The sequence below is a fragment of the Haemaphysalis longicornis genome, unplaced genomic scaffold (assembly GCF_048455015.1).
Source record: "Haemaphysalis longicornis isolate Haplotype H1 unplaced genomic scaffold, Haemaphysalis longicornis Haplotype H1 scaffold_10, whole genome shotgun sequence".
NCBI lineage: Eukaryota > Metazoa > Arthropoda > Arachnida > Ixodida > Ixodidae > Haemaphysalis > Haemaphysalis longicornis.
In genome coordinates, this window is record NW_027526204.1 from 29,427,233 (window position 1) to 29,444,388 (window position 17,156).

General features: G+C 45.6%; 1 protein-coding gene across 2 annotated transcripts in view; it reads left to right on the top strand.

The window, feature by feature from the left end:
• The window catches only part of LOC144158326 (uncharacterized), a 97,981-nt gene that overhangs the window by 40,335 nt on the left and 40,490 nt on the right, over nt 1-17,156 (top strand). For both annotated transcript variants that reach the window (XM_077689147.1, XM_077689148.1), the window contains exon 6: nt 390-745. In XM_077689147.1, the coding sequence (XP_077545273.1) occupies nt 390-745 (356 nt within the window). The remainder of the gene's footprint in view (nt 1-389; nt 746-17,156) is intronic.

Sequence of the window (17,156 nt, forward strand, 5' to 3'; positions counted from 1 at the left end):
GAGCCCAAGTATCGCTATCGCGCCTTACATGTCAGGATACAAACGTAGATGTCTCTGCAACTTTCTATCTGCCTCCTATTTCGAAAATCCAGAGGTACAAATTCAAAACAAAATGTTCAAATATGGGGGTAGTAGTGCCCCCCCCCCTCTTTATCAGCGATTGCCGCCAGAATAATCCATAATGTATCAGCCGTGCGTGTTTCAGTTTTATGCCGACGGCGACGCTTCTGTACATGTATGAACGATGTTCGGCAGCCGAGCAAAGGCAACCCTCGTTGCCCATTCCACATAGCGAAACTAAACCACTCACTTCTACACTATACTTGTGCAAACTCGCGACGCAATGTACCCACCGTGCCTTAGGTCTCTGCATATATATCCTTGCGCAGGAAAACAAGTCGTAGATGCCTGGTACGACGAAATCAAGATGTACCACTGGGGAAATACGTTCCAGCCTGGGTGTGGCCACTTCACACAAGTCGTCTGGAGGAAGTGCACAAAAATTGGCTCAGGCATTGCCCAGTATAAGGGCAAAATCTTCGTGGTCACCAACTACGCCCCACCAGGAAACGTGATGGGTCACTTCTTGAAAAATGTTCCGAGGCCCGGCAGTCCCCCGAGTGGGGGAGACGAAGGTGGTGGAAAAGGCCAAGAGGGTGGCGGCGGCGAAGAAGAAGGAGGCGGAAAAGAACAAAAAGAAGAAGAAGGTGGTGGAAGGAAGGATGATTACTTGTATCATGGTGGGGTGAGTGCCAAATTTGGATCTATCGATGCTCTCAACGCGATAGAACGTATCAGTTCTTTTCGTTTGGTGCATTGCTACGTGCTCAGTTCAAATTATTCTGTGGGAAGAGTCATCCTTCGTCCAAATAAGTGATCTTACTAGAATTGCGATAGTTGCAGTCATCTCAGTTAAGTTATTTTTCCCTGCTATTTAGTGAGTTGTACATGTTGATAATCGTGGCGAAAACCAAATGGGACACCAACTAAAAACATTGTCATTTCTATAAACATTTTGGAGCTTCCCTTGAGACACGTCATACATTACTATGATGTTGGGAGGCTTGAAGCTGTCAGAGTTTGATATTGTAAATTCCGTACCTTACAATTTATCCTTCATGGAACAAAACAATGGTCACGTCCTGTCGTATTTTCGGTTCTGTTTTCAAGTAAGGCTTAACATAGAGTAGACCAGTTTTTTAAGACAAAAACTACAGTGATAGCTTTATCCACCCTTTTATCAGTGTGTTAGCAAAGCAAGATGCAGGTAAATGGATTAAAACACAGGTGCTCTGAAAGAGGTGAAAGCATAAGCGCAGTCAGCGCGTATACTGATTTATCTCTATTTTACCATATAATGTCCTTTAGGACAGCCACAGACCGGCTGACCGAATGTACGCGATGCTGTTAAAAGCGAGCAAAGCAGCGCATAAATCTGCGGCTATGATATGCGGCATATTTTCAAGGATAATTAGGGGCCGTTTCACACACTCCTTATTTCTTTGAGTGCTCAAGAGCAGGATTTTTTTATATACGTTGTTCTAGCAAAGGCATTTAGAGGCACTTTATGATTTCGGCACACACAAGCCCAAATTTATTTTCTTAGCCTGCCGGTGAACCTGACGAATTGCCCAGTGCTATACCTTCTCGCTCTCCGCTTGCACTGTAGGCGGCTCCGTTGCCTACAGCAACGTCTGTGGCTTGCATGCAGCGCGCAGAAAAAAATATCAGGGTCGTTATGCGGGGGCACTAATTTTGACAACACACGCAGCTTTGTTGATGTGGTCAATTGACCACACCATGCAAAATATCTGCTAGCGACTTGAGAACGAAACAAAAACGGCTTGTTTTCCTGGAAAGCGTCCTTGAGGGACGCTTCTGGTGCTATACATTGCCATTCTTCTTTTTTCACATAAAAGAATTCTATGAAACCGAAGCTAGATCAGAGAGAAGACGTGAAGACAAGACGGGTGAGGAAACTAAAATGCCGGCTTGTCGAACTGTTTGTAAATCTATGACTACTTTCACTACACCGATGTTCATCCTGTGTGCTCAGGGTATCGTTGCTTCAAAAAACAAGAAAAACTTTTGTTTTTATTGGAAAGAAAAACTTTGAAATACTTCCTGACATAATACATTCTCATGCGTGCAACTCTATAGGTACTTGCACTATAAGCTGAATTTTTCATTTCTAAGCTTCCTAAGTGCTGTTCTGAGAAAAACTATTACGAAAGCAATTCTTTAAGTGCTGTTCTGAGAAAAACTATTACGAAAGCAATTCTTTCCCAAAATAAAAACCGTAGGGCTGAAAATGCTGAAAGGGCGCGCGTAACTTGGTTACTGAAAGTGTAAGAAAGCAAGCCGGGGCAAGCAATAGAACGGTTACTTTGGAAAACTAAGGGTCACCTTTTCATCAAGAACCAAAAAGACATGTAGGAGGTGCGTTTGGATGACCTAATCACCCGCGCATTGGAATTTCTTATCTTCACTGTGGAAGCTACCGAGCATTTTTACAGTGCCCTTGAGACCAAAAGTGGCAGCATCTCCACTCCGAGAATGATACCTAGGGTGCGGAGTATGGGGGCTCAAAAGGACATCCAAGTTGCTCCCCGAGTGACATCCGATTTGCCCCCCGACCGTCATTCGATTTTAGTCGCTTTGCCTCCGCTTGCCGCTCTTTCCTATTCGGGTAAGTTCGTTGTCTTCGTAGATATTGAGAAGAAGCGTGACGCTTCTTACTTCGTTTCCTCCATGACGGGAAGAGGGTGTGTGATTTCCCGAACCCACCTATATACGCGGTGCACCCCGGCGCCAGCTCGTGTTTACACGTATCGTCATCTAGCGTAGTTCAATGCAGTCACTGTGTATTACAACTTCATCACAACCTGACTCCGCCGTTGTTTTTGCGCGTTTTCTTATTGCTGGGTTGTGTTTGTCATTTTTTTCGAGTGTTTTGGAGGGTTCTTGTATCCTTTTAGCTAATTTCCGCACTGATTTTTGCTTGATGGTGGTGTAAGCTTGGATTGACGCGGACGGACATTGGGAGGTCCTAAGGTACTCCGACCCGTTACAGGCGAGGGAGTAAGCTGTTTTACACTCGGGTAATAACTCACGTTTGTAACCCAGTGGGTAAGACAACTGACACTAATGCTGTCTGGTCTACCAGACACACGCTAGGATCCTGCCGGTGCCTGTGCGATTTTGCGATTGTAAATGCTCTGCGCACGGACGCGGATGGACATTGCGTGGTCCTGAGGTACTCCGCACCTAAAATAGTGAGGCCTGTTTCCGCCACTTTTTTGGTGTATATGCACAACGTGTCCCATGGTGTCCAGGCTGTGCGTCTGAGGTAAGCGAAGACAACAGCTGTCCTCAGTTTTATTGAGCGGGCTATCGTTTCTGGACATCACATACACGGTACGCGGTAGCCAAGCGTGACATTTTTAAAGTAAAAAATAACAAGTTTGTTGTTACTACAGAGAACTTCTCTCAAAGCCTAGTTCTATGTACGTACGAATAAGTAGTTTACTTAGAGGGCCTTTAAAACCATTATATCTACGCGGAACGTATTTCCTCAAGTGGAAATGCAAACGATGCGCCTGAGCTGCCTCAGTCCGCTGAAAATTTGCTTTTGGCTACGTGTTGTTCATTCACACCGAAAGGGAAATTTTTTGACCCAGAGAACGTTTGGCGTCCACACTCCAATTCAAAGCAAGGCATAAAGTCCAAAAAATAAACAGCAGTCACGTATTTCAGGCAAAACCAGAAAAAACCGGCCGTAGAAAATTTCAGAAACAATTCAAGTGCGCTGATTTCGTCACGTCTACAGTATCTGATGAGAGATCAAGATTACTTTAACACTTTACACATAAAAGCAGGGCGTCTCTACGCTCTACGCATTTTATGAGAAACACTAATTTCTGCGATGTCAAAAATACTGTAATTGTAACAAGCCAGTCACCGTGTCAGGCATTATTATCTTGTACATCTTGGGATGCAGTCGTACTCCTAACCAGTTATGACTGGACATATCAATAGAAAATATACTACAGCTCGCTATTGATATGTTGTGGCTGTAAAAAGCTGTTGCGCGAATCAACTTTACTCTCCTTCTGTTTTACGGCTTTTGGCACGCAATTGCAGCGAGAGATTATGTTGCAGTATATTATATTGTAATAAAACTTTATATTATATTATAGTATAATAGCTATTATTATAATGAAACATTACAATGAAACATTAGGTGAATCGCCATTGACCGTGGAATCGGTATTTCCAGAGTGTCTACGTAGCCAAAGCGCTGTTTTGAATCGGCACACGTCCGTAGTTGGCATCATCTTCGCTATGGACCATAAGTGGTGCAGACCAGAACTGGTGCGTGCAGGAAGGGCGCATCAAGTAAAAAACACGGGGAATAACCTGAACAATACATAATATACTTCTTTCTACGTAATTCACAATAAATGGGCTTCACATATTTCTTCCTATCAGACACTCTCCCTCGAAAGAAAGACTACATAATGGCATCGGTTCTCGCAAAATATCGAGTAAAAATGGGGATGGTAATATCGGGTGTGCCTAGTTGATAGCAAAGAGAAATACAATGACGGATCAATGGCCAGTGTATTGTTCAGCAGCAAAAGAAGGAAATGAACGGAAGGGGTGGATGTCATTTGTAGTCATTATGGCACAGGGTAAACAAGATGGTAAGCATTGGGAGTATATAAAGCGAACTGATTTATTTTGAACCGGCTCAATTTTATCAATGTTAAGCGTAGTGTGATGGTCCCATGCGATGCTTGCGCTTTCTAATTTAGGCCTCACCCCCTAAAAATCACTTAGAAGCTTTACATTTGGATGGCCGTTCCAAAGTTCATGTCTTAAAACGACGAGTTTGTGGGCGGCAGCTGAGCATATGTTTTCTAAGTGTAGGTATCAAGAAACTTCCTAGTTATGGTTATACCCAAATATTTGTAGCTAGTGACCTCTCTCGGTGATGAAGGCCCTATTTGATAAACATAGTCTACGAGACTTTTTGCATGTCAACCACATGCAGACACTTTTTTGTACGTAGAGGATCATTCCCCAGTCAGTACAACAATTGTGTGCATTGGAAAAATTTTTGTTACCTTCATTTTGATCATGAAAAGAGTCATAATTACGAAACAAAACACAATCATCTTCTAACAGTCTCATATGTAAAATGAGGGTGATGATATTCCCAATATTCTTTATGTACAGATGGAAAAGTAATGGCCCTAGGACACAACTTTGGGTACACCTGATGAGAGAAGCGCAAATGTCTCGAAGTGAAATGTGTTTTGAGGGGAGGGGGAGAGCTATGGATCTACGTAAATGGGCAGGTAAAGTTTGTATGTACTATACATGAAACCAGTGGACACGCAGTGGCTAAGGAGGACTAGAAGGCTTACAATGAAATATGGGAAGAAAAGTGGAGAATCAAAGACAGCCAAGGTAACCAAAAAAGCCGCAAGGCAGGTACACACAAATAAACGGAGAAAAAGAATGGAACGTCTTTAGACATTTACAGGGAAGAAAAATTGGTCACAAAAAAAAGAAAATATATACAATATTTCCAAAGTCAGTGCTTTGCTTTTTTAGGGCTGGAGAAGGTTGGTTGCGAAATAAGAGCTTTGTGGGGAACTATACACGAAGTGACCGTGTATGCATGGTCTGCGGAAAAGAAACAGAAACTGTGCGGCCAGTAGTGTTGGAGTGTGTCTCCGTTCAAAGCTGTATGATTGAACTATTCGGCTTTATGAAGCGCTAAGATTTAAGGCTCGCACAGAGGGAGTAAAATTCAACGCTGTGGAGGCTATGAAAAAAGGCGATAACGCTGGTGGAAGAAAATCCGAGAGCGGGAGATTGCCTTGGACAGCTACCACCTGTAACAGACCAAATTTATTTCTACCCTGTCCTAAGAGCTGCGCTAGAATTAAACGAAGAGTATACAACATGCATTAGTTTCTTTGGTAAGATGACACCTCTTCACAGCGATACATAGGCAACACCATTAGCAGTCATCACTAATCAACATAATGAAGAAACTGCTAGCGGTATTTATTTATCGCAACAAGCTGGACACAGTTATTTAGATATTCTGAAATTTATCTCACCAGGATATCTCGAAGGCCAACACGCTGAAGTGTTAAGATCGATTTCTAGTGGGGTGCTCTGTCAAATGCTTTACTGGCATATTAGAAGATTGTCAGTTTGCTTATTGTTATCGTGATTAAGTGCAAATGAGTGAATTAGTGTAACCAATAGCGTCGCTGTTCAATATCTCTCTCTGAACTCAGGATATAAGTGTGCCAAAATGAAATGTTGATCCAAAAAATTTACAATTTGGGTGGCAATTCTTTGTTCAATGACTTTACAGTAGGTGAAGGTTAAAGAAATTGAAATTTTGGGGAGACAGACGGTCACCTTTGAACAAGGAATTAATACAAATGGCCCTCCAGTCACCTGGTAACTATGCCAACAAAAATGAAACACAAAATTTCACACGAGGAAATTTACGACATGCTCAACTTACCTTTTCGTTACATATTTGGCAAATCATCAGGCCCACGGGATTTTTTTGGAATAAGTATTTGAAATGATGTACAATAGACCAGAATAACACACAACTGATACTTCATGTGAGTCGAACGCTGTGTCGTTGGTACATGTGCACTCTAAGCAGAAAACACCTTGAAAGTAAGTATTGAAATATTCAGCCGTTGCTTTCTGATCAGCAGCAATGTCTCCATCAATTGCGATTTCCGTCAAGGGCTTCTTTTTATCGGCAATGTAGATCCAAAATTTGCTCTGGTAATTTTTTATTAAGTTGGAAAACAGTGTCCTATGGGAACAGTCATTGGAGGAGCATACGGCAAGCGGAATTCTGTCGTTGAGGAGGGAAAGATCACAATGCTGTGCATGCGTATTTCTTGATCGCTTTTTTCTCCGCTTGAAATGATTAATAACGCGAGGAATCGAAGCAGTGTGTGTGCCTTTTCTGATGTTTATTCGGAATAAAGGTGTCTATGCAATAACGACAAAATTTTTTAATCGCGTGGATCTTGTGCCGACATCGTCCGCATCAAGGACACCCAAGGATGATAGAATTCTGTGTAGTCTATTATAGATACGTCATTTGATGTTGAATATTCTTTAAATCAACGAACAGGGGATTTTCAAACATCGGCGATTTCACAACGAGAACAGAAAAATTATCCAAGTTGGGATCGGACAGGGCCTCTTCTACAGAAACAGTGCACTTCTCGTGTTCACTGCATAAAAATAGCAGATGTGGAATATCAAATCTGCCCCTTGAAACAAAAGGACCCATTCTAACGATTTGGCTTAGGCACAACTTGCATTAGGTTTTGTGTAAGCATTCCATCCAACATAATCGCCGTCTGTTTTTTGTACAAGGGTCCTGTCGTAAAACGCTGGGAAGGTTGAAATCGCCAGGTAATAAAGTTTTCTTTTCGCGAAATTTGGACATATGCTTCCCTATTTTTGCCATACATTCAAAGGAAGCCTCAGCGGGCCTGTACACAGCTTGTAAAATGAAGCTAGGGATCCAGCAAGACAGTCTGATGCATACGTACGCTAGTTCAGAGGTAATATCGCTTACGGTAACCCTTATTGTGCCTTTTCCAAGAACGGCTATTTCCCCACTCCTTATAGCTCTTTCTTGAACACTTTATAATGAGAGAAATATGTCACCGCCAGCTATTTTGGGGACCAACCGCGTCTAGGACACAACAACTTCATGAGGATTGTATTGATGCAAAGCAATTTTCATCAGTTCATTCTTGTTAACGACGCTTCGGGAATTCACGCTAACCAATAGGAAGATTTTTTTTCTTTTCGGCGTTTCTTGCAAACACGGGAACACTTCTTTTTCGTAAATTAACCCTTGAAAAAACAGTGAAATATTATCTTACACCTTGGTCAGTGACTGGGCATACCCTCTGATTATTAGAAGATTGTTGGTTTTGACGTTTTTTTTAACCGGTATTTTTCCCCCACTCACTGCCCCAGACGCATGCTTGATTACCTATGTACAGGTCTTTAACAGCCCAATTTCCTTTTTCTTTATAGTCTGGGTTTGCTTTCGTGCTTGCCCAAAGCTTTTTCTAATATCAGGTACTTTAGGTAAAAGTCTCCACGGATAGCCAACTCTTTGTTTTAGCTTTGTATCATTTTTTAGTCTTTTAGAGTTGTCTCACCAACCAAGCGACTTGACAACCACTGGCCTCACTTTGCCATTTGCAGGTCTACCTTTACGATGTATACTCACGATGCTTACAGGTTCGAGCTCCATGATGGCACATAGTATGTCTTTCTTTACGGCGTTTTCAAGTGTTTCACAGCTTTCACTTACCGTCTCGGGAAGAACGTAAGCTACTAAATTGGATTGCTGACTGTGGTTTTCTATCTGCTCAATTTTAGTTTGCAGAACAGTAATCGTTTTTACCCACCACTGTCGCTCAGTGGCTAAGGGCGTTGTGCTGCTGAGCATGAGGTCGCGGGTTCGATTCCCGTCCTCGACGGCCTCTTTTCTTGAAGTGGCGAAAACCAAAAGCACACGTGTGTACGAGATTTCGGCCCAGGTTAAATATCCCCAGCTGGTCAAAAGTAATCCGTAGCCCTCCAATACGGCACGCCTCATCGCCTGCGTTGCGTCGGTGCGCTAAACCCTTCAATCAATCAAATCAATCAGTAATTGTTTCTACGGTAGAAGGCAACTCTTCCGGTAAGGCATTTACCTTTATTTCGAGCCCATAGAAGGACCTAGCTTCTTCTAGATATCTGACAGTCGCTTCTCCTTAACCTGTTTCACATCCACCGCATAAAGTGTATCATTTTTGCAATCTGCTTCAGATCAGGGCTCCAGTCCGTTTCAATATTGTAACTGTAACTGTAACACACTGTAACAACATTGCCACAGAGTAGCAATACCTTCCTCAGTACAATTTCAGCCTTGCACAAAAAACAGCGAAATCATGGGCACTGAAGCATCAGCAAAAATGTATCATCAGGGCGCACACATTTTCCGTGTTGTTTTCTTACCTTGACAAAAAACAAAAATAAATTGCGGACGGTCCGCAAACTGCTATAGCCGCAATGCCCGATGGTCCAGATAGCCCCTTGCAATGAACCACGGAGCAAGAACAAGATAGGAGGCGAAACTATGCTTCCCCGCGCCGCCCGATAATGTCACAAGCGCTCGTCATACGTTAAGCTAGCGGCACCTGCCGTGGGTGAAGAAATTGCGCCGCCGCCACAATTGGTATTCCACTTCTCAGTTGCGGAACAAGTGCGGCCGCTATCACTTCGTCCATCAGGTGCCGCTACCCTCTACTTCGCCGTAGCAACTACCAAGCTTTGCAGTCGACCTTGGTTATCGTTGTGACATTATCTGGTCGGCCGCCCGTGCTTGTCGCAATGGGCCGTTTCGCCTCATATGTATTCTTGCTCCGTGGAATTAACTAAGACCAAGCTGCATGGCGCTGCCGTCTGGCAGTCGTACACCGCGCAAGTGGTCGTTGAGAAACGACACAGGCCGTCTAAAGACCTTGGTTTCCGAAGATGAGGTACGCGCCAAATGGGAGCATAGCAGGCATCGAGGTGGAGGCCGTTTCGCAGTTCCCTGATTTTCATTGATTGTATTGTTTAATGCGCCGACGCAACGCAGGCGATGAGGGGCTCCGGGTTAATTTTGACCACCTGGGAATTTTTAACCTGCGCCGAAATCTCGCTAACACGGGCGTTCTTGCATTCGCCTTCATCACAAAAGTTGCCGCCGCGGCCGGGAATCGAACCCGTGACCTCGTGCTCAGCAGCCCAACGCCTTAGCCACTGAGCCATCGGGGCGGGTCGCAGTTCCCCGAGCACCCGGCATGAACTGGCGGCAGAAGACTGATAATCTGTACACGCAACCCGAATGAATTACGGATCGTCCGCAAGCTGGTACAGACGCGGTGACTAATCGTGGCACAATCCTGTGCTTTTCCTCGTGCTTTATTCTTTAGAGTCGCCCACTTTGACCGCCGTACGTGCTGCGTGCTGCGCCTTTTTTCCCCTCTTCCGCTTTCCTGGGGCTCCTCCTTTTCATCTCCAGGCGCCCGGCACATACGATGGTCACGTTCTTATCTCAACCCATCGGCTTCCGACACAGTCGCCCCATACACATAGACGCGTCAAAGAGAGTCGAGTCAAATGGCACGTTCGGCTTTCCGCAACCCTCTAGCGTTTAAAAGAGCTCTATCGAAACAGTCGAGGTGAAGGGAGCGAAGGCGTGGGCCCATGTTCTGCTCGCGGGTTGAACGGACTCACGTCGGGAGCTCTTCGACTGAACCGGTCTTTTTATAACTGGGTAGGTGGAATGAAAAAATCCTACTTGTTTCTTGTTTCCTATTCGATGTCACCTTCGTTGTCTCCGTTGTACCGTAGCCGCGTGGGCCCGTCTACGTAGCTGCTGCATCGCGTGGGAGCGTCTCGCGCCGCCTAGGCATCCTGCCCTGCCCCTCACGCATTCACCGCACTTTCCTCGTCCGTTATCCTTCTACCTTCAGTGTCCCCGTCGTTCGCTCGGCAATGCCGGCAACGACGTGAAACCACAGTAGCGGACGCTTACACAAAGAAATCACAGTGATCCTTCCCTTACACAATACGGGTTACACTGTCGATGACGTGAAGGAAGCAGAACTCAGGCGCAATACAGAAGCCCCTGTATATACCAGGATCATGTACGGGCTTCCATACATGTGTGTCACGGAACATCAATTGCACCAAATCAACAATCTCTTGAGAGGCACAAACCCGCATCACACTCGGAGTCCCCAGCTATGCTGCAAGCACTCTTGTTGAAGCCACCGCCATATCCAACATATTAATTGACCAACTCATCATGCACCAAGAAGCACAGTCTCATCGTCTTACAACATCTAAACAAGGTCATGCCTTGCTGCAGCTTATGGGATCCAACACTGCCAACCTACTCGCCATACCACTCACCACACCACCATGGCATGCCATCCCATTCATCAAGGTAAGACCCATACCTAAGCATATGAACCCCGAAGAGGACGCCGCACGACGAGGAGCACGCACCCGCATACAGCAACCCACCGATTCACTTTCTTACCATGCCGACGCCAGCGTTACCGCTCGCAAAGTAGTCACTGCAAGCATAGATTCTCCTGGCAAGGCAGTCGTTAATCATCACCACGACGTCCATTCTGTGGCGACAGCAGAAATACTGGCCATAACGCATGCCATTACTCAGCATGACCACCAATGAAAGAGCCTTTTTATTCGCTCTGACTCACAAGCAGACCTGCGGGCTTTTATTCCCAATGAACTGCCTCCACATATACGACCTGCGCTAGTTGAGTATGAACAGCGCCATCCTGGTATCTCAATCACTTTGGAATGGACCCCACGACATTCTTCTTTCTTGGGCAATCCTCGCGTACACGATAAAGCCTCAACGGCCTGGTGTTCCGACACATCCCGGGCCTGGCCCGAGACCTACCTCCCGGCAGAGGACACGAAAGACCGCCGTCAAGAACGAACAGCGTAAATGAAGACACTCCGAATAGCCCGCAGAGAAATCCCCAGACCAGTTGATTCTCTTCTGAGGAAGTACACGACACTCCTAAAACAAGAACAAACACACTCCCTGCCAAACGACTACATTCTGCATTAAATACAAAATAATCCAAGCAGACCGTATTGCCACGTGTGCGGCTCCATACCCACGCTCACCCACACTTACTGGACCTGTCCCAGAGCCCGCACACCGCAACGTCACTCACTACCCCATCACATTTACTTCTGGGAGGCCTGGGTTGCCCACCTCGGCAAGACGACCTCTTCGTGGACAACTCTCCTTCAGCCCCTCCTCACCATCAGGGGGGAGGTCGTTTGATCTCAACCCAAGAGCGCGGACCCGTACATGGGTTGTATTAATAAACGTTTACTCTCTCTCTCTCTCTCTCTCTCTCTCTCTCTCTCTCTCTCTCTCTCTCTCTCTCTCTCTCTCTCTCTCTCTCTCTCTTTCTCTCTCTCTCTCTCTCTCTCTCTTTCTCTCTCAAGCATCTTAGGCATGCCTTGTCCGCTCCGCTTCAGAGTATTGTTTACCCCATGCACAGCACTTGCTTTGCTGCACAGGGAATCGGTAGCTCAAGCTTTACGAATAACTAGAATGCTTTTCTCCCGGAATGTTGGAAGTAGTCGCGTTTTGGGGCTTTTCTCTCTAGTGTATTTATTGGGTTCGTCCCCTTGACCTTGAGGCGCATGTGTAGAGTTTCCTGCGCTTCCACCTCACCCTTGTCTTCAAGCATTCCTACACTCTTCGTCAACTCCTGGTGATCCGACCCGCATGCAGGCGGGCTGCTGCGTCAATTTAAAGCAGCTTATAAAGCGGCGGTTCAGGCGGCCTCGAGCGCAAGCAGCCCGCCTAACACGCAGCCCAGGGTTTAAGCGGCCCTCTTGAGGGCTGCCTAACTACAGGCCACCTAAACCCCGGGCCGTGTGTTCGGGAGGCCGCTGTCCGTAATTGTTCTACGCGGCCCGTTATGCTAATCGATTCCCCCTTACGAAGCGGCCCCCAAATCATACGGCCCCTCAAATAAGCGGCCTTGTTGCTTTTCACCAAAAAAAAGAAAAATGCCACTCGAACAGAATCATTTCATCCGGTTTTTTTTTCGCTCGCGTTGTCAGGCCAACGCCCGCACTCTGTCACGAATGCTCTAACATATGTTACATCATGCAAGACACACAAAGTACACATAAGCCCATACACTTAACCCTACGGTGAATCAAACCTGGGTCTACTACAACACATCAAGAGACAGATATCATAACCACTGCGCCACGACCCACGGGCTGTTGGGGAGTGCAAAGATGGGCTTGTCAGTATTCTGCATGCTATTGCACGTCAAGCAGGAGTCTTAAATAACACATTCGGCGGTGAATGGCTTTCTCTAGACCACCGTTTTCGAATCGCTCTAACAAAGAGACAAAATACTACGGTTTGCGGGAATTTATGTGCATTGGTACGAGCGGTAACCTTTTTTCATGCTGTGTGCCCTTCCAACAGTATGATGCGCAGTGCTGGGATTTATTCCAACGATGCAAACGGAATTGATGACAGTTCTTCTGCCTTGTTACCACAAGTATTCTTGGACATGGGCTTAATGTGGCCCCTATGACAATGCTTGCAAATAACTAGCACGTAAAGCGCACTGTCATGCGGAACATGAGAGCTGTCTCGTCACGAGTGGAAAGTATACCAAGCATGAAATGGTGTACTGAATTTTTTCTGCTCGTCGTATCTCTTCTGATGGTGCAGTTACATGCCTTGACCTTTATTTTTGTAATAGGGGGGTGGTAGTAAATATCCTGTCTGGTAATGTAATGAACCAATATTAAATCACTCACTCTATATAACATTGTGTCGTGACGCCTGCAGAATTGCTGCGTTGACGGCGCTCCAACGCCCAGGTAAAGAGCCGTCGGACGGCCCTCTAGATTAGTGTTGCGGAATGGGCATCCCCATTCCATTCCAATTCCATTCCGAGGAATTAGACCTTGTCGTAATTCCATTCCTTTCAATTCCTCCTAATTACAGAACTTAGCCCATTCCCATTCCTGGAATGGACGGGCAGGTCAATTCCATTCCTTTAATTCATCAACGTAAAAACTGCCTCAGGTTCTCTATCGAGCTATCAAGGAACGCAACATGACTCTGACGTTATCATACCCGTTGAAGACTGCAAAAGTATGCAAAATGTGCCACTTGTCACCGATATGGGAGATGGTAGCAGCTTGGTTGCATATCTCGTGAAAACAAGTACCCTTCTAATGCTAACATTTACCATCCCTTCCTAACGAAAGTAGCGAAAAGTGCGAAAGCTAAAAGTTCATCCAAATTTCGCTGAAAGTGCATCCAAACTATCGCCAAGCATTCAAACTCCCAAGTCGCAAGCGAACAACGAACCCATGCGACGATTTCTCACGCACAAGTAACGCATCTACGAACGATCTAAATGTACACGGTTACGTGGTTTACGGGATAAAAATATACTATTGCACTTCGTCTTCAGGGTCGACGCGTGTGAAGTCTTTTTCAGAACTGTTCTTTTTTCGCTATTTTTAAGTAACCTTAATGACACAATGGAACCCCGTTTCAGAGAGAGAGATAGGAAGCCTTTTTTGCGGTCCCCGGTTTCACGTACGCACCGTGCGTCCAGAGATGTCAGTCAGCAGAGCTTTACGGTATAGCAACCGGTATATGTGGAAATGTAATATTTTTTTTACAGAATGCCATTGGTCCGACTAAGAAAGCTTTCGTTCTAAAAGGGGGCGGTGTGACACTGCCAATTTTTACAGAATAAGTAGCTGGATCCCGCCACTCATTTTGGTGCTTGCATGTTAGCTTGTTTTACGGTTTGTTCCTGCGCGACGCGAGGTGAAGCAGCTATTACGTTGATGTCCGTTTCGTTGCACAGCCTGTCGCGTTCTATCGTGCTATCTACTTTGCGTACCGTGATACCAGCGTAATTAGTACGGTGTGGATAACTCTCACGAATGTAGCGCGGAGCGTTCTCACATGTACACGATTTCTAAATGCTTACTTGAATGATTTCAAGTGAATTTACAGCATTGAGCACTAATGCTACTGTACCAACGCGAGATCCTGGAAAGCAGCGTCACGGAAAACGGTTAACAGGTTTGCATTCACCGTAGGAAAGTCACCACCGCTTCCACGTTGACCTCCAATTCGCTTGTTTATTGCCCTGGCACTACCTCAGCCCAATCTGTTGAATACAGTGAAATATTTATGACCCCCTATTTTAAAGTGACAGAACCATATCATGACGAGAGCCGTGGCGAAATAAAGAACTGTGATCAGGCAGTTTGTTTTCGTGAATGCGCCTACAATATGCACGAGGACCTGAACAAAATTTTGAAATGAGGCCTGCCTACCTGAATAGTGGTGATGCTGCAAATTTCATGCCGACGACTAAGGCTTCAGTAATCAGGCACGTTTGTACTCCGGGCGCAAAGGCCCCATGCCCAGAACCACAGCAACCAAACCACGAACCAGTTTGGAACAACTGGAGGAGAAGGCCGCCCTTTCGGATCGAAGCAAAGCACGGTGTCACACTGCAGAGAGCTGTCAAAGCACTCGCAAACGAGGGCGCTGCTGGAGGCAGAGCTGTTAGAAACAAACGCCCATTGGCAGCCGTGTCTTCTGCATTGTCGTATTTAATATCTCATACAATTGTATATCACAGCTTCCCGCCACCGTACCCCAGTGTGGAGGTAGAAATCTCCGTAACACATCCGAAGCTCGCTTGTTATGCCTATGGTGAGTGCCGTGCAGGCAAATCCCACACCCACAATTTTATTTTTACTGCCTTGGGTTTTATTTGCTGGAGCCCCGGGGCCCCGCTGCAACAGACGGGCATGTGGGTCCACAGGTTGGCGCCGAATTCCGGGGAGATTCCTACCAGGTCGGCTTACAAGTTACAACGCTATTCATTCTGCGCCGGGCACGGAGGGTGGGAGGAGAACGCCAAGCAGACTCGTTGTTTTATGTTTCATGCACGAACGGGTTAAGTTGCCAGCTCCGAGATTTCGAAGCATCAGCTTTCTGTGAGAAACACCACGGCTTCGGATGCGTGCCGTTCGTATTCTCCCCCTCCTGCTTCTCGATCATATTCTTCGCCTGATGGCCTGGACACATGGCGCGTACAACTGACACGCCGGTCTGCCATCGGCGCCACGGCCAGTCTATGCCTCAAAAAGCCTGCCACAGCACGAAGAGCCGACCTAACATCGTCACCGGCCCTGCGGCCAAACGCGCTTGCGCTGTTCGAAGTTCAGTTGCACCAGCTGCGTGCACCAGCACCAGCACCAGCAGGCTGCGTGCATTAGGTTACTCGAGATGCCGGGTATACGTTCTCGTTTTCGTCGCTGGTGCTCCATTTGAGATGTACCGACGCAGTCGTCGACACAGACTAATTAACTAGCCTGACGGCGCCAGGGACGTTGACGTCGTCGTCTAAAAATCACCATTCTATTCCCATACCATTCCGGGAAAATGCGCTTAATTCCATTCCCATTCTATTCCTACAGTCACTGTCCTCATTCCATTCCCATTCCATTCCGGCACCTCGGAAAGGTGGAATGAATCCGGAATAATTCCAATTCCGGAGTGGTAACTCCACAACACTGCTCTAGATACTGCGTTTTTTTTTTAATGGATCGCGATTGCACAAAGAAAATCGTAGCGTTTTCTGGAGCAGACCACATAAGCGCTCGGCAGTGTAACTTGTAACGCCCAGCATTTCCAGAAAAATGCAGGTTTCACAGAAGTACCACGTTTAATCGGTATAACATCGTAAATGAAGATCATTAGTCAAACAAAAGTTTGAGAAACTAAAAATGAGAAAAATATAAAAAGTTGACGGAAAATGGCGAACCCTATAACGCCCTGCATTTCCAGAAAAATGAAGGTTTCGCGGAAGAACCACCTTTAATCGTCATAACATCGTAAATGAACATCATTGGTCAAATGAAATTTTCAGAAACTAAAAATTAAGAAAAATATTTAAAAATTACGGAAAATGGCGAACCGTATAGCGCCCTGCATTTCCACAATAATGCAGAGTTTGGAGAAATTCCACTTGAACTCGTTATCATAGCGTAGATGGAGATAATTGCTCGAACAGAATTTTGAAAAACGACAAAACAAGGTAAATATAAAAATACAAAAAATGGTGAGCCGTGTAACGCCCTTCATTTACAAAAAAAAATGTAGATTCGGCGCAAGTAATACCTGTGATCGTTATAAATAGGGTAAATGGAGATAAGTGGACGGACGGGAATTGGAAAAATCAAGACAATTGGCTCTAAAAGACTCACACTCAATGGAAGCGGCATAAACATGCTGCGCATTAGTAGACAATTCTCTGAATATTTGCAATTTTTTAAGTGGCCTCGTTTCATTCGCGCTTCTGTTATTAGCGAGTTATATTATTGTACCCGGAAGCGGAAGATTGCCTTCAGCATTTTCAACATTTTCAAGGCCGTTCACGAAAACCCTAGCCTTGGGCATGAACACA